General features: G+C 43.0%; 1 protein-coding gene across 1 annotated transcript in view; it reads right to left on the bottom strand.

The window, feature by feature from the left end:
* LOC127617667 (bone morphogenetic protein 5-like) overlaps positions 1-22,431 on the bottom strand; it is a 56,538-nt gene that overhangs the window by 27,019 nt on the left and 7,088 nt on the right. Inside the window, exon 2 of the mRNA XM_052089692.1 lies at positions 20,430-20,622. Coding sequence (XP_051945652.1) covers positions 20,430-20,622 — 193 coding nt within the window. The remainder of the gene's footprint in view (positions 1-20,429; positions 20,623-22,431) is intronic.

Here is a 22,431-nt window from a genome sequence, read left to right as displayed (position 1 = left end):
GACAGCAAGAATAGAAGCAGTGGGTTTAAAACTAAGGTAGAGTTGAGTATCATCAGCATAACAATGGAAGTTGAAACCATGTTTGTGAATGATATAGCCAAGCAGAAGCATGTAGATAATGAAGAGTAGTGGTCCAGGCACTGAACCCTGTGGGACCACATGCATAACAGAAGCAGTTGTGGACTTGGTCTGATGAATAAACATGTAGTGTGGATGGTCAGATAGCCATGAAGATTGCATTTGCATACTGTAGATAAAACTTTCTCTAACAGCTTTGATAGAAATGGTAAATTAGAGATAGGACGGAAGTTGTAGAAATCTGAGGGGTCTAGACCTGGCCTTTTTAGGACTGGGGTGACAGCCGCAGATTTTAGCTCCAGTGGAACCACTCCAAAGTGCAGCGATTGGCAGATAAGGAGCGTGATGGGCCTAGAAATAGCAGACACACAGTTTTTTAGTAGGAGAGTAGGAGCTGGATCTAAGCAACAGGATGACAAATTACATTTCTTAATTAACTCAGAAATTGAAGCAGGGGTGTTCAGAGTGATGTCAGGGAAGGAGCCAATGCTGAGCCCAGTGAGATGTTCATGAGACTGAACAGGAGGGGGGTAGAAGCAAAGCAATTATAAATAGCTTTGATTTTATTTTGGAAAAAGTGGAGAAATTACTCACAGCGCTCAGGTGAGTCAGAATGAGATGTGACAGGAGGGTTAGTGAGAGAGAACAGTGGAAAATAGTGATTTGGGTCTAGAGGATGCATTATTAATGAGAGCAGAGAGGAAGGTTGAGCGGGCAATGATTTGCGCCGATTTGTATGACTTCATATGGTCAATGTAAGTATCTAGGTGTACAGATAAACCTGTTTTCTAATAGTGGCACTCTAAGAGGTGAGCAGTAGTTTTCAAGCATAGGTGTAAACCAGGGTGATGTGTTTGTGTAAGGGACAAGTCTGGACTTAAGGGGGGCATGTATATCAAGGGCTGTAGAAATAGATTTATTATAGCTGAGGAGGATATCAGAGGGACTTGTATGTTCAGTAGCATCAGTGAGATGAGATGTTTGGACCGATGCCAAAAAGATAGTAGGATTAATGGATTTGATATTACAGTATGTTATATTAGATTTCAACCTAGGTCTAGGGAGAGGTAATTCACAGTTGAATTCAATTAAAAAAATGGTCAGCGATTCCCATATGAAACCCACATACAGCAACATTGCTTAGTCCAGTTGTACAGACTAAATCAAGAGTATGGCCTTTAGAGTGTGTGGGAAAATCAACATGCTCACACAGACATGAGCTCATGAGCAGCAGCACAATCAATATCAATATGTATGTTAAAATCACCAAGTAGTAATCCAGAGGTAGACATGGCACATAAAAGAGTTCGTTTAATTCACTAAAGAAATTGGAAAATGGTTTGTGTGAACGGTATAAGAGAGCCACAAGCAGCGGAGAGGGACTAAAGATTTTGAAGACTAGATATTCAAAGGTAACAGCGTCGTGAAATTCAATAATCTTGGATTGCAAGCTGCATCGATGGACAGAGGTCAGGCCACTGCCCCTAGACGTCAGGCTGGGTTTTGCTCAAATATTCGTAGCCGGGAGGAGTAAGCAGGTTAAGATGTAAATAATCATTAGAAGTTTGCCATGTCTTGTGAGAAATAGAATATCCAGGTTTTTGTCAGATAGTATAATACAGTATAATATAAGCAGAGTGGCCTTATCCATCAGTAACCGACAGTTAAACAGCATGAAGCGCTGATACTCACTAAGTGCAGTTTGGTAACTATGAGCCTGATAACAGGTTATAGTTATTAGTGAAGTATGATTTCTCCCTCAGTAAGCAGATGGCAACATGGAGTACCAGATATCCTTGCGATTAGACCAGATGGAGGGGATAGCTAAAGGCAAGTCACAGTAAGTTTGTGTAAAGTGGCAACGTGAGTGATGAATATAATGTGGACACCTCGCAACACCGAGCTCCGTGCAGTGCCTGTATGTGCATTGGTCAAACAGGAGACGAAAGTTCAAGTTGTGCAGCTGGTGCATCGACTTGAGTAATGCCATAGCAGCAATTCAGCTGCTCTGAACACACCAGAGATGGGTGAATTGAGACCAATAACAATCATGGTTAGATCAGTAGAAGTAGTGCAACATCAATGTTACAAATAGTTACCAGATATAGGCATGGGATAGCCTCAATAGCCGCTAGTACAGATCAGCGTAAGACCTCATCCTATATTCAGTTGGTGAGGGGTGACTCACCACCAAGAGTTCATAAGAGATTGGAGATAATTCAAATCCAGAGAATCCATTTAGTACATCAAAAGATGAAGTCGCAGTTTGTCGAAGATATAATCCATGGTTGAAAAGAAAATTATATCCAATAATCCAGTGTAGGGTAGACTTGAAAGACATACAAAAGAAACAAGGGAAAGGACTTCCAGCGAGAATCGGCATCGAAGAGCGCACAGCGTTCTCTCACCGGAAGCATGTAAAATCCATCGCTGCTTGCAGCTATATTTCTTCTTCTTCTTCCTTTCAAGGTTGTTGGTACTTTTGGAGTACTTAACATGTGTGAAAACGTCTAGGTTACGTATGTAACCTCCGTTCCCCGATGGAGGGAACGAGACGTTGTGTCAGAGAAGCGACACTAGGGGTCTCTCTTGAGCACCGATATTCACCTCTGAACTATGAAAAAAGGCCAATGAGAGTTGGCACCCAGTATTTGCATGTCCCGCCCCCGGACATACGGGTATTTAAGCGGCGCAAATACGGGAGTTCATTCAGTATTTTTCTGAGGAGCCGGAAATGGTCTGGCCACAACAGTGGCTCGGCTCAGCGACGTGGCAGGGGAGACACAACGTCTCGTTCCCTCCATCGGGGAACGGAGGTTACATACGTAACCTAGACATTCCCCTTCTGTTGCTCTCTCCACGTTGTGTCAGAGAAGTGACACTAGGGGTCCACTTATAAAAGTGCCATGCGCTGAGCTGTGTACGTGAACTGCTGATACAGGAGCGAGCAGGTATTCTTACGTGCAGGTCGACCAACCATATCAGGCTGCACGTACCATTCCCCAATGCCCCATTTAAGCTATCAGGATTCCTTATCATTACCCTGGAGGGGGGAACAAGGTGCTGGCCGCCAACCTGGGAACGGGCCAAGCCTGGCCGGGCCTCTTTTCTCTCTATGTTTCTAGCATAAAGGCCGGGGCCCTTACATGCATTGAGGGAAGGGGGTCTTAGCCCTTATTCAGGGCGGAGAAGACACTGCGGAGGCCACGCCTACCCGAGAGGGGAGGCAAGTTTAAGTGGCAAAACCAACAGAGGCCTGACTTAGGGCCTATGTGGAAAAGTTGGTGCGGTGGTGGATCCAGCCTCATAGAGGGGGGAACATACAGCATGGCAACCGAGGCAGCCATGACTGCCTAAGGGAAACACGGGAGTCCGCTCGCCAGAGGGGGACAGAACCGTGGTGTTACACACAGGGGGAGTTCGAAGGAGGCCTTACCTGTAGAGCACCTATACCAGTACAGGGTAGCTTGCGGTACCCACAGTGGCTTGGGTCGGCGAGTTCCTGAACTGCGACCCACGAGGGCTAGGGAGGAATCAACCAGTGTCCCAAACCTGAGATCTCCTGGGAATGAAGGCGCACTGTTTCCCCTGGTTAGGGGGAAGGGCGCTAGGTGCAAGCGATTCACCCGGTCAGATCGTGGGCGTGCTACCGAGTTCTACGGGCTCGGTACCTGAGAAAACACAGGACGATACTGACTCAACTCGGAGATTGTAGAATCTCGCAAAAGTGTTAGGTGTTGCCCAGCCCGCTGCTCTACAAATGTCTGCTAGAGCAGTGCCCCTAGCCAGTGCCCATGAGGACGCAACACTCCTGGTGGAGTGGGCTCGGACCCGCAGGGGGTGGGGGCACGGCCTGGGTGTGATAAGCCAGGGAAATGGCGTCGACAACCCAGTGGGTGAGTCTCTGCTTGGAGACAGCGTTCCCTTTCTGCTGTCCCCCAAAGCAGACGAAGAGCTGCTCAGAGCGTCTGGTGCTCTGTGTGCGGTCCAGGTAAATATGTAAAGCACGTACTGGACACAGCAGTGAAAGGGCTGGGTCTGCCTCCTCCCGGGGCAGCGCTTGCAGGTTCACCACCTGATCCCTGAAGGGCGTGGTAGGAACCTTGGGCACATAGCCCGGTCGCGGTCTTAGGATCACGAAAGTATCTGCCGGACCGAACTCCAGGCAAGCATCGCTAACAGAGAAAGCATGCAGGTCCCCGACCCTCTTGATGGAAACGAGCACGATCAGCAGGGCAGTCTTGAGAGAGAGGGCCCTGAGTCCAACTGAGTCAAGCGGCTCGAAGGGGGGTCTCTGGAGTCCCGTAAGGACGACCAAGAGATCCCAGGAGGGGAACAGGTTAGGCCGGGAGGGAGTTATCCTCCGGGCACCTTTTAGGAACCTGACGATTAAGTTGTGCTTACCAAGAGACTTGCCGTCTACCGTGTCGTGGTGGGCCGCGATAGCGGCGACATACACCTTGAGGGTGGAGGGGGACAGCCTCCTCTCCAGCCTCTCCTGAAGAATCACGAGCACTGACCTAACTGCGCACTTCTGTGGGTCTTCGGCTCGGGAAGAACACCAGTCCGCGAACAGACACCACTTTAGAGTGTAGAGATGCCTGGTAGAGGGGGCTCTGGCTTGATTGAATGTATCTATGACGGTCGGTGGTAGGCCGGCTAGATCTTCCGCATCCCGTCCAAGGGCCAGACGTGGAGGTTCCAGAGGTGTGGGTGTGGGTGCCAGAGCGTGCCCCGTCCCTGAGGAAGAAGGTCCTTCCTCAGGGGAATTCGCCAGGGAGGGGCTGTCGTGAGGAGCGTGAGGTCCGAAAACCAAGTCCGGGTGGGCCAGTAAGGGGCTACCAGAATGACTTGCTCCTCGTCCTCCCTGACCTTGCATAGAACCTGTGCAAGAAGGCTCACTGGGGGAAATGCATACTTGCGCAGCCCCGCCAGCCAGCTGTGTGCCAACGCGTCTGCCCCGAGGGGAGCCTCTGTCCGGGCATACCAGAGCGGGCAGTGGGAGGTTTTTGGGAGGCAAACAGGTCTACCTGAGCCTTGTTTTGGGACTTTAACCGGTCCCAAATCAGCTGGACCGACTGGGGGTGGAGCCTCCACTCTCCGCCAGGCAAGCTTTATCTTGACAGCGTGTCCGCTATCACATTGAGGTTGCCGGGGATGTGAGTGGCACACAGTGACTTGAGTCGCTGCTGACTCCAAAGGAGGAGACGACGGGCGAGCTGTGACATGTGGAGGGAGCGTACTCCGCCTTGGCGGTTTATGTAGGCTACGACCGTGGTGCTGTCTGTCCTGACTAGGACGTGTTTGTTCCGAATTAACGGAAGAAACTTCTGCAGGGCCAGAAAAACAGCCAGCAGCTCTAGGCAGTTGATGTGCCAGCGCAGCAGGCCTCGGTTCCACCGGCCTGCGGCTGCGCGCCCGTTGCACACGGCGCCACAACCCAATTTGGAGGCGTCGGTTGTGACCAGAACGCATCGGGACACCTGCTGCAAGGGTACTCCTGCCCTTAGAAAGCAGAGGTCTGTCCAGGGTTTGAAGGTTTAGCGGCAGGTAGAGGTAACTTTTACGTTGTGCGTGCCGCGGTGCCATGCTCGTCTCGGGACTCGAGTCCGGAGCCAGTGCTGAAGTGGTCTCATATGCATCAACCCCAGCGGCACGGCCGCCGGGTGCTCTCCACGAAGACGTCAGCTCATCATGCACTTCCGGGAAAAACGGAACCGGGGGGGGCTTGTGAGCGGCGCCCAGACCCCAGGAACCAGTCGTCCAGCCGTGATGGTTGTGGGGAGGATGGAGGGTTCCAATCCAAGCCCACGCTGTTGGCTGCCCGGGAAAGCATGTCGGTCATCTGTGCGTCGGCCTCAGCCTGGGCGTGCAGGCCCGAAAGCGGCAGCCCAGGGGAGTCCTCAGCATCACATGCCACGCCCTCCGATGCCGCGGCGAGCTCATCTGCTTCCATTGCAAGAGGATCGGCAGACTGGCTGTGAGGCGAGTCGCCGCTGCCTCGAGCACAGATGGGAATCAACGAGCGTGCTGGGATGCGGGTGGTCCGAGGGGGCGTACCCGGCGGAGCTGCACCCGCTGCCATCCCCAAATCACCTCCATCGCCAGCCGCATCGTCCTCAATCCCGTGGGAAGAAGGAGCAACACGTGGGGCGGCTGGAGTGGCTTGCTCACGGTTGTAAGCAAGCTGCGACCGCAACATTGTCATGGTCATGTTCTCGCAGTGAGAACATGAACCATCCACAAACGCGGCCTCGGTGTGATTGCTACCCAGACACACGAGACAACGCCTGTGGCTGTCGGAAGCGGAGAGCACTCTACCGCATCCAGAAACAACACAGGGGCGGAAATGCACCTTTATAAAGACGCATCCTTAAAAGGACGCGTCTTTCCCCATCTGCCACTGTCTTCTCTCCTTAAATACTCCTGCCACTCCACCCTGGAATGTGAGACTGGTGTGGCACTTGCTTACCAATAATCTCTATGGTCTTGCTCTGCCCCGATGCCGCTTGGCCATGCCCTGCTCACCACATACCACTATCGCCAAACATGAGAGGAGAGAGAGATGGGCAAGCCGGCCCCTGGACACACTGCCAAACAGTCCTCAGCTAGCTGCACTGCCTTCGTCAGAGATGCCGGGATACAGCACTGGACCCCCTTCAGCTGTCATACTGCTGACATAATGCTCCAGCACCACCGGATGTGAATTCCTCCTCCAGATCTGGGGTTTTGGCACCAAATGTGGCAGACATCTGCCCTTTCTATGATGGAGGAAGCAAAAGCCTGGAGAACAATCCATGAAAGACTTTAATACCACACTTTTCCATCTGTACATAAAAATGCTTTTCAGCACAATAAACAAACTTATTCATCAACACTCAACAGCCTTGCTTTTCAGCAATCACGCTCCCCATCTGCCACTCTTTTCTTCTTAAAGTTGCATTTTCATCAGTGGACCATCATAATGAAATTCATGCTGTTTTTTCTTCAATCATTGGATCGGATCATAAGCAGAGAACATGAAAAATAAGTACTGTCGCTCTTTGCACTGTGCACTCTTAACATTTTTGTCTGGCAGTGCGCACCACCCTTTGCAGGGCTTTGCGGTTGAGGGTGGTGCTGTTGCCGTACCAGGCGGTGATGCAGCCAGTCAGGATGTTCTCTACATTGCTGGTGTAGAACCGTGTGAGGATGTGGTGGTTCATTCCAAACTTCCTCAGCCGTCTCAGGAAGAAGAGGCGCTGGTGAGTCTGAAATGAGTGGTGCATCTCCTTTTATACATGTATGTCCGGGGTTTAGAGTGGCATGCAAATTCCACTTGCCAATTTTCACTGGCATTTTCTGAATAAAGCAAAGGTGATTGGGGCTCTCAAGAGCGAACCCCTAGTGTCACTACATTGCCACAACGTAGAGTGAGTGACAGATAGGAAACTACTCATTTCTTGTTCAGCCAACTATCAATATGCAATATGAGCTTTCATTTTGTCACCATTTCAATTACTTTTACATGAAGTTAACCACATAACCCCCTCTAACCATATAATGTATTCATTTTGCAACGCAGGCTGGGAACTCGCAAATCAGCAACATTGTTCAATATTAAATTGTTAGATCACATAATTCTCTTAGGCTAGTTGGGACAACATTTGGGGGAAAATGTTGGTCTTGCATGTGTTTTTATATAGATGCAAAGTAATTCACATTTTAAGTTTCAGTGGCTCAAAAAACCCATAAGCTGGTTAAAATGCAATTTGCTTTTTTACAGCGTGCCAATGAAAATAAGAATAAAAATTAGTGTTTTAATTAATGTATTTAATTGTTCAAACTGTTGAAAACCATAAAAATGACCGGTAGAAGTGAAATGCATGCCGATACAACATATGTGTGTGTGTGCGTGCGTGCGTGTGTATATCAGTGTACCATGAGAAATGTCTTGATAAAACAATCAAAAGGCATTGCTGAGGTGAATTTTATGTGTGTGAATTTTCCTTTATTTCTATGAGCAAACAAATACAAACAAACACTAAGGAGCTGAAATCAACTTAACCATCTTTATTCAACACTCCTTTTCCGAGTTTTACCATCCACCTAAAACAATACAAATATTTTGCAAGCTTTGTATCAGGTTTTCTGGATAACTCTTCCCCTAGAAACCATCATTAAGTACAGAATATATCAAACAAGTCTTCCCTTTTCTCTGTCTTTTGTTAAACAATATAGTAACATTCTGAGTTGGATTTAAACAAATCCTGTAGCACACCACTATCCCACATAACCATCATCGATAGTTTTCCTTTTCAAGAATGTCTCGGTTACTGTCATAACCTCCGTTCCCTGATGGAGAGAATGAGATGTTGTGTCAACACAGTGACCGCATTATACAGCATACAAACATTACGAGTTCTCACTAGTTGGAAAATGAAAAATCAATCTTTTCCAATTTGTAGAGTTGTTCTTGAAAATACATTTTGCAATGGCACAGCAAATACATTTGTTATGATTTAATTAGTTTTATTTATTTTCTGGAAATAAAGTTGCACCTGACAATAAGTTGCACCGGGTGAAAATCACATTGTTGATAGATAAAACACATGGAGTCGCACTGACAGAATTGGATCCGGCAGGCATTAGGACCCGGGATCAGCCGCCTGGCCTCCATTCACCGGTTCAGATGTCAAACATGCTCCTTGAAGATTACAGTACTTTACAATCTACACATTGTATCACTGTGTTTTTGGACTTATTTAAAACAGGAGAATTTGCTTTTAGTAATTATATGTAACAGTTTCTCATATTCTTTATATGTTTCATGAGAGAAAGGCGACAAGTAAGCCACATCTGTTCATAACATCTGTAACACTATGCTGTGCACAAATAACCAGCATTTAGTCTTGGAGTAAAATAATACACCTGTTGTATTCTATTCATTCATTCGGTTCACTGACTGAAGGTTTTTACTTGTGAGGAGTTGCATTTGACAGTGGACTAGAGTTTGTTAGAACAATAATGTAATGATGGACAAAATATTTAAACTGGTTGCATAACTCTTTTCCCATCTCTATGCCTTCACTAAAATACAGGAAAAAAACAGATTTTTTTAATTTTGAGGAACAATCTTTCACGGCACACTAGTGGGCACAGTGGTTGGGAAACACTGGTTTAGCTAGCCAAATTGTATGACAGAACATTTATCTGACATCTCTCAGACAGCCACAGTTTCTTCTCCTTTCTCCCGCATTCACTTGTGCATGTGAAGGGGGTTGAAGGGAGGTGTGACAGCCAATAACAGTAACAAAAATTTCTAATTAGAAATGAGACAAGTTATTGCTTGCATTTGAAGCACAAAGTTTTACATCCAATCACAGGAATGATATTAACAAATAAATCAGACAATGCACAGGCAATTTGGTGATACCCCCACAGTTGTGGTCTTGACTGGTCTTGAAATAAAATCCAGAGTCCTCTTTATCTGAGACCTTCAAAAAGTGGTCTCGAGACCAAGACCAATCTCGATTATTACAACACTGCTTGTTTCCATCGTAGTTTATGCGCTTCTTTTCTTTTTGCATAAAAAAATTATCAAGCAAGCATAAATCCCTAATTGTATTTTAAGCTTCAAAACAATGTGATCAATATGGGACTTGAATGGCAAGTACAATGCCCAGATTTTTACAATTGGCAACAGGTTTCAATTTTGCTGCACTGAAAAGTTGGTGGCAAATTTTTGTATATTAGAAAATCATTGATTTAGTTTTTTGTGCATTTAAAACCAGTTTGAGGGGATGTAAACTTGACTGAACAGAGTCAAAATCAGACTGTAAATATTGAAGTGCCAGGAAAACAGAAGATGCACAGTGGTAAATATTTGTTTTATAGAAATATGGAAAACAAAAAAGGACCTAACACTGAGCCTTGAGGAACTCCCTTGAAAATAGATAATACAGATGAATTGAGGCATCTATCAACACACACTGTGTTCTATCAGAAAGATAATTGGCAAACCAACCAGCTTGATTGGATAGCCCTAATCTATGAAACCTCTTAAATAAGAGGCAGTGATCAACTGTGTCAAAAGCCTTAAATAGATCAGTATTTGGAGGCAGAATAAAGCAGTTCAAGAACCACTGATGAGAATCAATCATTAGGTTTCAGTATTTTGCTTTTAATCATCACTGTATCATGATACAAGCACAATACTTTTTTGTAAGGGTATCATAAACACTGCCTTTAACACTTCAAGAGGGCACACTTTTGAGGCTGTGGGAAGTGGGTGCTAAGTTGTGAAACTCTAAATTAAACGTATCACAGGAAAATCACAGCACAGACACAAACGAAGAGCGAATGTGTGAAATTCTTGGACGTGGGTGCCTCATAAACACAGCCTTGACGAGAGGTCTGGGACCTCTAATGGCAGAATCCATTTTAAACTCCTTTCTCATCACCCACAGAGAGTCATATGTCCAACAAAATGTTTCAGCTGCATTCATTCAGAGTGAGAAAAGGCTCTGCCTCTGGTTTGCCCATGTATGACTAAAGATAAGTCACCAGTCTCGATCAAGATTAGAAGACTGTTAGAAGTGTGTAGAGGCAGGCGGGCATGGGCTCACTTTTAGGAAGTCTATTGATGTAGAGGCCCTCTATTAAGGCCAGATGGCCCTCTCTGGGGTGCAAGCGCTCTAACAAGCTGGAGAGATATGCAAAGAGTGATAACTGATGGACTTTCAAGACTTTCATAAGTGCTGGAACTTGCAAATGAGCTGTTAATGGAACGTTTTATCCATGGTCATTACCGGTGAGTGTATCAGTGGTGAGACTGAGGAAGAACAGACGTGCTTTTGTTAGGGTGGTCTCACTAGTGCTGCGTGATATATTGAATATTTGGGATAAATCCATGAATTGCTGGTGATATAAAATGAATCAACATTGTGAATATTGCTTTTTGATAGGCCAATATGTTTGGTCGTGCAATCCTTACTTGTTTCGTGACAAAACATTAAAACAGATGTTTTAATTACGCCTCAAACTTCAGTCTAAGTGAACAGATTTAAAAGTCTAAATAAACAGTTTGTTTGCAGGCATCATTACTGACGGAACTTCACTGAAGGTAAATATTGCTGTTTTTTCATATATTGTTATAGTGGTGAAAAACAGTATGGAAAAAACGTCTTGTTTATATATAATAAAAATATTTTTATTGTATTTTAGTTCTTACAATAACTGTTATAATCTACTTGGCAAACAATAAGTAGTTTGTTTAGAATAATGTTTTTCTGAAATTTTTTTAAAACTAGTCCACACAAATAACTTTATTCGTTTCCTAATTAATTTATTCATCCATTTATTTATTTATATATATATATATATATATATATATATACATATATATATATATATATATATATATATATATATATATTATGCATTTTGATATTATTATTATTAGACTTGACTGTTAAAATAAAAATCAATAAAACATAGGTATCCTGATATTAAAGTTTTAGCATAAAGTGTACCTATAGGTATTTAAATTGTATCAGGTGTAATTTTGCATTTGTCCTGCAGGTGTCAGCATAAGTCTATGTACTTACGATGCTCTTAGCGCTGTACGAGTACTCCAGGGCACTCGTAAATCTATGAGCATTCTCAAGTACTACTTAAGTTACAATGCCTTTGGGAAAAACTAAGATGAATCGTAAGATGGATTCTACGATCTACTTAGGCTTACAATGTAACAAGGCCCTGGACTGGGTCTCCCGAAGCACTAAGAAGGATGTTATTAGCATTTAAGTAGTACTTAATCTCTAAGATACGTTTCCCAAAAGCATAGTTATCCAAGTAGTTCTTAACATTTTTTGTAAATTAACGAGAACTTTGAACCACTCTTAAGTCCATTAAGTGCTAATTAAACATATCTTTAACATATCTATTAACATATTTTTATAATTGGAAAGCCATTGTAAACAATTTCAGAGGATAATAAAGTGTTGAAAAAATCGCTATGAAATAAATTGGCAGTCTCCGTAAGCGACATGATCTAAATGACATATTACATTGGATAAGCATAATTGTAATGGCAATAGAAAGACAATATGTTCTTATTAAACAGATTATTTAAGAAGACATACATGAGTAATGTGACATGCAGTTTAAAACTTGAATAAATATGCCTAGTAAATAATAAAAATTTGGTTAACAAAGGAGATTAGAGATGTGCAATAAGAGATTCCATCTCTCTCCCTCCTCCTCTTCCTCCTCCCTCCAGTGGATGTTTTAAATCAGCTCGCCTATCGTCCTTTTACAAGGCAGTAACAAATTGCATGATGCGTAATGGCAGGAAGGCTACAAGTAGCCTACACAGTGCCTCGCACTCTAACCAGATGATTTATTAATATTTTGACAGGTCTGAGTGTTTCTATATGATTCCCGTCAATTTAATCCTGTTCTGTGTGCATTTGTTCAGTTACGTGAGAGCCCTTTATGATTCACATGTATTTATTGCATCACATTCATTAATCTCTATGATTGAGCATCAATACAACTGAAATCTTACTAAAGCCATCATTATTATCTTTAATTCAATTCTGTAATAGTTAATACATTTCGGCACCTCAACAAGGTTACAAACAACATTGAGAAGACAATCTCCTGGACATACTGGCCAAAGTGATCAGCACTAATTTGGATCGGACAGCTCCCGTAACGAAACACTTAAGTTCAACTTTATGAGCAATCTATGTGCTGGTTTGGGAAACAGGCATTACTCCATAATAAAATAACAAGCGACGTTTGTTAAGATGATCGTAAAAGCTTATGTTTCAACGTTATCAGGAACCCCAGCCCTGGACCAATGTCATGGTCAGTTATTTGAGCTAAGCTCTCTATATCCTGAAAATGAGCAATGCTGGGGTAGTTTTTCTAAGGAAAACGTTTCCATACGTCATTCTACAATCAGTGGTGGACAGTAACTATGTATTTACATATTTGTAAATTTTTCAGGAATCTGTACTTTACCAGAGTATTTTTATTTTAGGAAACTTTTACTTTTACTTCACAACATTCAAAAGCATAATATCTACTTTTTACTCCACTAAATTTTGTAAAAAATTTGCCGTTCCTCGCTACTTTGAAATTAATAAATGATTAAATAACATTAAATTAAAATAGACTAATAGGTCTTGTTTTCTCTAGACCATAACCGTAACCTAGCAACAAATGCGGTCTTGTGAGAGTTTTCACAGAATCAGGGTTAGTCAGGCAAATGCACTGGTCAACGCTATATCTGAAAAGTAACCCTCGTCCTGCAGAAACTCTCACAAGACTACATTTGTTGCTAGGTTACGGTTATAGTCTCGCAGGAACAAGACCTACTTGTCTATTTTAATTAACGCTACTTATTAATTTCAAAGTAGTGAGGAAAGGCATTTTTTTTTTTTAAATGTAGTGGAGTAAAAAGATATTATGCTTTTGAATGTAGTGAAGTAATATGGGGGCCCATATCTGACACGCGATAATCAATTGAGAAATAAATCAATCAACTGAGAAACTGATAAATCAATTGAGCAAACCATTTTAAAATTTATTTGATAAATCATTATATGAATTGAATTAGTTGAGCAATCAATTATATGCATGTGGATAAATTATATATAAAATTAACAAATAATAATAAAAAAAAAATGCAATTACAACAAATTACAAATGCAATAATCAATTTAGCCATTTATAATATAGAAATTATGATTAAATAGATTTTTCTTTATTATTAATATGTGATTAAGGTGTGATTGATAAAAGTGATTTTAATTGAGGGGGTGGTGCCTAATCTGCTGTCATCACTCAATGCCCAGATGTTACAGAGGCTGTCATTGGTCAATACTCATTGATTGCACTGTTTCATGCCGTTTCCACATTATTAACGTTAAGCCATCAAAGATGTTTGGCGTCTCAGCTTCTAAGAGAAGCAGCCGACCAACTGAAGAGTTGAGGCCCTACATCTCCATCAGATCTGTATCGAATGAACATGCAGCACGAAATCCTGTATCAGTGGTCACCAATTGGTCCAGGTCCAGACACTGGTTGGTTCCATCCAGACCGTGAGACATCATGACAATGGTTGCCCTGTCTCACCATTTGTACACTTTAGGCAGCACGAAAGAACAACAGAGCTGTGTACACCGCAGCGCTCCGGGGCCTAGGTAGCACTTAACGCTGAACACACTTCATATATGCCCTTTCACACTCCACACTCCTTACATGTCTCACATGGCCCAGCGACATGCGGTAGTACTGCTGCAGATGCTCTGCTTCTCTTAGAAGCCGAGACAAGCCAGACATCTTCGACAGCTTAATTGTTATTAATGTGAGAATGGCGGGGGCCTGGGTAGCTCAGTGAGTATTGACGCTGACTACCTTCCCTGGAGTCGCGAGTTCGAATCTAGGGCGTGCTGGGTGACTCCAGCCAGGTCTCCTAAGCAACCAAATTGGCCCGGTTGCTAGGGAGGGTAGAGTCACATGGGGTAACCTCCTCGTGGTCACGATTAGTGGTTCTCTCTCTCAATGGAGCATGTGGTAAGATGCGTGTGGAACGTGGAGAGTAGCATGAGCCTCCATATGCGGAGTCTCCATGGTGTCATGCACAATGAGTGACTTGATAAGATGTGCGGATTGGCGATCTCAGAAGCGGAGGCAACTGAGACTTGTCCTCCACCACCCGGATTGAGGTGAGTAACTGCGCCACCACGAGGACCTAGTAAGTAATGGGAGTTGGGCATTCCAAATTGGGGAGAAAAGGGGGATTCAAAAAATAAATACAAATAATGTGAGAATGGCATGAAATGAGTATTGACCAATGACAGCTTCTGTAACCTCATGGCAATGACTGACAATGATGACAGTAGATTAGGCACCATCACCTCCCGTCTCAGCGGGAAATGTATTAAAGGGCAATAGATAATAGAAAATCACAGGGCAAATTAAAAATACAAGAGTTTTTTGGGAGTTCACTGTCCTTTTGTGCATATCGCTGAACAGGGTTTCGTGGTCAGTTTTACATAACGTGGTGGCTCAGTTTAGCTTATCGCGGCCCATTCGGCCCGTTTCGCGGCAGACCCGCCCACCCGCTCAGTTCTCCCGATGGCCAGTCCGCCCCAGATCGGCCCCAAAGTGCGTCAGCCCACTGGGAAAATGCCCGGTATGCCAGATTACCAGTCCAGCCCTGACTCTATTCTTAAATGTATATGAGCAGGAGGATAAAGCATATTGAATAGCAAAAATATATGAAACATTAAAGGGATAGATTACCCTCAATGTCACATTTAATCAGGGTTCCTGCACTTTTTCAATATCTATGAGGTTTCCATGACTTTTTTTGAAGTTTTTTTGTGGTTACGGGATATGGATTTTTAGAAAAATTATTTATAGAGGTTGTGCTTACAAAAAGAAATTGTATTTGATTAAATATTTCAGAGCTAAGCATCTTTAAAAATGTCTATAGACATTTCCACAACTTTTTTTCTTTTCTTTTCTTTTCTTTTTTGTATAGGCATTTATTTATTTATTTTAAAAAAAAAGCAATTACTTTTCTAGGGCTAGTAATCATTTCTAATGAAGATTTCCATTGATCATCCCAATATATATATATTTTATTTGTATTTTTGCATTGGATAAATGTGTCTTTCAAATGCATAAATGTAAATGTAATAAATCCTGTAATAATCACTGTAGTTGAAAAAGGAAAGGCCAAGACTAAAGTTTAAGTCCCAAAATACAGTATGGCATATTAATATTACATTTTATTTCTAATGTATTTATCCTTTTCCACATTTCAGAAACAACCGGAGGACTAATGGAAGTCTGTGTACCATCGTTGCCATTTTCAATGGTGACAAATTGCACCCTTGAAACATCCTGACACATGCAGTTTAAACCTCACAAGGGAAGACTCCAGACAGACTCACTCATGTAAACAGGATGTCTTTTTATTTTCCACTTGACTGCCTGCCTTAAGTGTTTTACAGACCACGCATAGCTTTAAAAGTCTATCTTAAAAGTTTAATTGAAAGTCAGGTTTAATTTAAACTCAACGTGTATCTCTAGGGCACAAAACATTGAGCTGAGGCCAAAACTCAACAGCAACTGACAGGGGCGCATAAATGCATGGACTTACACATGCTGAAGCCCAGGGGCCCCCAACTCCCAGGGGTCTCAGCCCCATTCATGGCATCCACCTCCAAATTCTCCCCATCGACATTCGTGAGAAGAGTGCTAAATGATTCAGCAGGAGACACTGATATATTAACACGGAGACAGTGCGCAACACCGAAAGCCATCCGTGTAGTGCATGTTCATAGAACAACAGTGCATCCTTTTTCATTCTGTTCCATGTGATTTCTGAAGACTGGTCATGACCAAAAACACACACACATACACAAATCAATGTTAAAGTGAAACATTTAAAGACTACACCATATTTTTAATACTTTCTGAGATTTTATGATAATTAAATTCAGTCATAAAAACATATATGCACATTTGTTCATTATTTACTGATAATTGAGAGTCTTGCGATGGAATTGTGGAATTGAGGTGAGTAATTGAATTAATTATTGAACTTAGTCTCCTGCAGTAATCTCGGAAATCTGACCAGTCTTCAGAGGATTGGTAAAGATTTGTATGTTTCTTAAGTTGTAAGGGTGAATGTCAATGCAATGATATTGTTTCAGTGTTACATTTATGCACATTTCATGTACAAATATAAATGAAATTGCCCTGTCAATAATCCATCATGTTTCAGTAACTGGATTCCTACAATGAGCTATAATTGCTGATGAAATAGCAGGTCTCTATTTTCTTCCCTTTGTGTGAAAATAAACCTGTAGACATGTGCACATGTTTGTTGGCATAATCTTTCATTGACAACGGTCTGCACTTATATAGCACCTTTTTAACTTTAGCGGTATTCGAAGTGCTTTACACTGCGTCTCATTCACTATTCACACACACATTCATACAACAATGCAGAGCTGACATGCAAGGCGCTAACCTGCCATTGGGTGTGCAGTGTCTTGCCCAAGGACACTTTGGCATGTGGAGTCGTGTGGGCCGGGAATCGAACCACCAACCCTTCGATTAGTGGACAACCCGCTCTACCACAGCCGCCCCAAAAATTAGACTCCCTGTCAAAGTTAGGACTTTCTTTATTGTTATTATTATCCACATTTTAGATTAAAAGTTATTATATATATTAACATCACAAATGGAAGCATGAGAATTATGTAACCAATATGTGAAGAAAAATGTAAAACAAATCAAAATTCTAATGTTTTACAGAGTGACTATTTGCACCCCAGTTTAAATAGCATCTGCCACACAGTGCTATATTTGCACCCTAATAGTCTGGTGGAACCACAGAAATATACGACAAACTAACCAAAAGATGTCACTACAGTGGCGTGGTGTGTAAAGATGGTGTGTGAATGTGTGCTGTTTTCCTAGCGACCATGGTTCGAATCCGTTTTTTGTCTCAATCTTTTTCTCATCCACTCTTAATATTTCCTTTAATACTACTCAAGATAATAGATAAAACTGAATATAAATGTTTATTTCATTGCAGTGATTTGGTTACTGTGAATGTCGGGGAGCACAGAGAAGGTTTGATCCGGAGGCAGGGTCTGTCGATCGCACTCGTACTCACGTGAAACCATAGTTACTGTAGTAAAAGCAAGGCTATTTTTATGTGTGGTTAAGGTTAGGTTTAGGGTTTAATGTAGTTTGTCTGTGGGACTCTAAATAAACACAATAAACACACTGCAGTGATGCCCATACTGTATGTTAGTATTTAAATATAATATATTAGTATCTACCATTATATGCACCGAGGTTGGGGTGCAAAAAATATTTGCCACTATTTTTAATGGGTGTAAATAGCATATACCATTATTTGCCCTTAGTCCCCCCAACATGTATGTATTGTTCTTTGTCTGTTTTGTCCATTGTGTCTGGATTCAGACACTTTGGTAGGTTCAGTTTATTTACGCTGTGGCTGAATCCAGGCACTTGTGTTTTGTATCGTGCTGTGTGAATGCACTTAGGTTTGAGTTTTCTCATTCCCTTGTGCATTCGTGTCTGTCTTCACAGATAACCCCACCCTCTCGTTTGCCTTGTTATCTGTCTGGTTATAAGTTAATGTGTTTTACCTGCCTTCCTCGTTTACCTCTTGTCTAACTCTTCTCCCTCTTTATAGTTCCCTTGTGTGCTCTGTCTGGTAGTTTTGTGATTTTTTTTCCATGTCAGTTGGTTCAAGTCTTTGTCGGTTCCTGTTCCTCAGTCAGGTTTTGGTTTGTTTATCAGTTTTTTTTTTTTTCATTAAAAATAATAATTAAAATGATTTCATGCCTGCGTTTGGGTCCTTCTTCCTGCACACCTGACATAACAGTCCAACCAGTTATGGATACAGTAAGCATGACATTTCATTCCGTACCCCTTTCCGTCTCCGTATGCACTGGAATTTCTATCAGGTCCTGTGTTCTGTATGGGAAGGAGGGGGAGAGTCTATCAGAGGTCATCAATCTGGCTATCAAGTGGGATGGTATCATTTCAGCCTGGACCTCTGGGGACCTCCTTTTCTATCCCCAGCCTGAGGAAAACCATACCCTCACACTGGCAGTGAAAGTTGTGGTTGGCCTTCCCACCACTCGGCAGAGGAGGAGGACTAGACGGAGCTTGACGTCCAAACCTGTGGCCAAACCCCAGGAGGCAGAGGAACCTGCTGCTAACCAGCAGGAGGCAGTGAAGGTGGTTGCTGACCACCAGGAGGTGGAGAAACCTGTTTTTGATGGCCAGGAGGCCGCCAACGAGCCTGACCAGTTCCCTGTGGCCACCAATGGGCCTGTCCAGTTCCATGTGGCTGTCGAAGGGCCTCTCCAGTCCCCCGTGGCCGTCAACAAACTTGTCCAGCCTCCACTGGCCATCGACGAGCTTGTCCAGTCCCCCGTGGCCACCGATGAGCTTGTCCAGTCCCCTGTGGCTATCTATCAGCTTGTCTAGTTCCCCATGGCTGTTGACAGGACAGGACAATCCATTCACCAGCAGCCACCATCTAGTTCCCTGCGATCGTCGCCCAGTCTGTCCAGTCTCCAGTGTTCATCAACAAGCCTGTCCAGCTCCCTGTGGCTGACAAAGAGTCTGTCCAGTCACCAGCGGCAACCTCCACCCTGCCTGACCTTGTCCCTGTTCCGAGGCTTCCTGGCCCCCGAAGCCACTGGAACCCGCCCCTTTCTTGACCCTCCTCCCAGGCCTCCGGACCCCACCTTGACCCTCCTTCCAGGCCGCTTGACTCCGCACCCTACCTGAATCCTCCTCCCAGACCACCTGACCCCGCCCCTGATCTGTACTCTCCTCCCAGGCTGCCTGACCCCACCCCTAACATGGAGCAGCCTTTTTGGTTTCCCCCACCCTCCCCCAGGACTTTTCGTATTCTGTGTGTCAAGTGTTGAGGTCTATGTGCCTCCAAAACAAGACTATTGCACATTCTGGCTTTGCATATCAAGACAGTCTCCTCTGCAGTAGTTAAAATGATTAAGATTTCTTGACATTTAAGTTAAGTTCACAAAACATTAATAGTGATATTATTAACAGATCAAAGCTTGCAATGCTTCAAGCAATCAAACAGAAATAATTTCTTTATAGCTTCATTCACTTTAATTCAGAACATGTTTTGCAAACCAGAATGAAGCTACTTAACTCTGGTGCTACTTCACTCCTAAATGGTGAGCACATAAAGCAAAACTAAAAATGTAAACACATGCCATAATGGATACCTACCTATTCATAGAAACCATTGGCAAAGTGATTTAAATGTAAGAGTTAATTAATCAGAACATAAAACATCAAAATTGTGGGTGCTGCAATGCATCTTGGACAGCCCTGGCTTATATGAAAAAAATCATGTCATAAACAACTTCAAAGTCCACACAGCTTAAAATAAACAGTTTTGTCAATAGATATATACATTAAAACATTGTTTGTTGAGTCCACTCTAATGGTATGTCAGTTCAACATGATTTTTATTGTTAACTCAAAATTTTAAGGCAGCAGGATAAAATAGTTTTTTATTTAGTTGTTGTGTGTGATTACAGTGTGTGATTTGGTTTTCTCAGCTTTACATGAGAGGGAGAAAGATGGATTAGGTGACTGTGTTTTATTACTCCCTCGACTCCTTTGCTGCATTCACAAAACACTGTGAAAAATTAAACGTTTTGCAATACAACAGTTCTACTTGTTGGAAAAAATAGTAGCCTCGATACTTTTAGTTAACTATTATATATACTGTAGGTAAAGATTCCATCGCTCACCTGTTTGGATATTCTTTGATGACTTGATATATGGTGACCTTGAGTGTGATATTCTCATATCTTCCGTGACTGTTATCCTTATAAATCCTGAACTCTGCAGCGGTCACGGCCTCTCCTTCAGGGATCTGTGTCAGATCGAAACGAAACTCTCTGTAGTGTCGTCTGTGATGCGAGAAATCCTTGTCCCTCTCAACTGCACAGAAATAAAAATGCACAATAAAAAAAACTGATGCATTCTAGATCGCACTATAGGATGGCAGAAGACTACTGCACAAATTCTAAGTGTCAGAAAACGCTTTCTTTAAAAAGTCATTCATCAAAACCATCAACATTCCATGCCCAATCCAAACATTCAGACGACCAACAAAAGCAATATGCAGTCCGTTCAATCAGTCATCGGAGCGCAGATAGCAGTCTCTACACAGCCCTTCCCTATATTCTCGGTCCATGATGAATGGGCTGTCAGGTAAGAAAAACAGACCTTTGCTAATAACACACTGCGTTAGCATAGAAAAGCTGATGTGACACAAATTTCAAAATCACAAACAAAGTTAGTGATTTGGTGTACAACGTGTCACAATGTTTTATGCCAAAAATCGGACCTCCCAAGGTTCTCATTTCCAACCCGCTGAAAATAACATGTGAGTGAGATGTTATCACTGTCAGAAATGCAATGCTACCTCCTAAATGTGTCCTAAATGGGGGAATCTCAAATGAGAACACATTTTGATATATAGTAAATGCCTCTTAGATGAGGCATACTCCATATACATATGTAGAAACTTCTCTGTCAGATGGCTTTCAAGCATTCACTCATTAAATGTGTGTTTAAACCCTTTTACAGGCCTCTCAAACTTCTGCTAGAACTTATTTTGAGTTATACTATTATACTAAGATTTTCTCCCTGTAGTGCTACTGCCATCTGTACACTCATGTAGTCAAGTCAAGTCAAGTGGTTTTTATTGTCGTTTCAACCATATACAGTTAGTACAGTACACAGCAAAACGAGACAACGTTCCTCCAGGACCATGGTGCTACATAAAAACAACAAAGGACCAACATAGGACCACATGAGACAACACAACGAAATAAAATACCTATATAAACTACCTATATATACCTATATAAAGTGCACGTGCAAACATGTGCAAAAAGTACAGGACAGTACAACAAATTACTGACAATGAACAGGACAATAGACAGTGCAGCGCCGACCAGTACTCAGTAGTGCAAAAAGATGACAGTTTCTAAAAATGTAAACATAACATTCTATGAGATAATGTTCTATGCACATAGCAGTTACTGAGGTAGCAGACAGCCATAAAGTGACAGTAATTAAAGTGCAACTCAAGACACGTGTGTGTCAAACCAGTCTCTGAGTATTAAGGAGTCTGATGGCTTGGGGGAAGAAGCTGTTACACAGTCTGGCCGTGAGGGCCCGAATGCTTCGGTACCTCTTGCCAGACGGGAGGAGGGTAAAGAGTTTGTGTTAGGGGTGTGTGGGGTCGTCCACAATGCTGGTTGCTTTGCGGATACAGTGTTTTTTTGTAAATGTCTTTGATGGAGGGAAGAGAGACCCCAATGATCTTCTCAGCTGTCCTCACTATCCTCTGCAGGGCTTTGCGGTCTGAAACGGTGCAAGTCCCAAACCAGGCAGTGATGCAGCTGCTCAGGATGCTCTCAATAGTCCCTCTATAGAATGTAGTGAGGATGGGGGTTGGGAGATGTGCTTTCCTCAGACTTCGAAGAAAGTAGAGACGCTGCTGGGCTTTCTTGGTGATAGAGCTGGTGTTGAGGGACCAGGTGAGGTTCTCCGCCAGGTGAACACCAAGGAATTTGGTGCTCTTGACGATCTCCACAGAGGAGCCGTCGATGTTCAGTGGAGTGTGTTCACCTTGTGCTCTCCTAAAGTCAACAACCATCTCTTTTGTTTTGTCGACATTCAGGGACAGGTTGTTGGCTCTACACCAGTTCGATCAGCCGCTGCACCTCCTCTCTGTAT

Source organism: Xyrauchen texanus, chromosome 24, assembly GCF_025860055.1.
Source record: "Xyrauchen texanus isolate HMW12.3.18 chromosome 24, RBS_HiC_50CHRs, whole genome shotgun sequence".
NCBI lineage: Eukaryota > Metazoa > Chordata > Actinopteri > Cypriniformes > Catostomidae > Xyrauchen > Xyrauchen texanus.
This window is presented reverse-complemented; position numbering and strand designations above follow the sequence as displayed.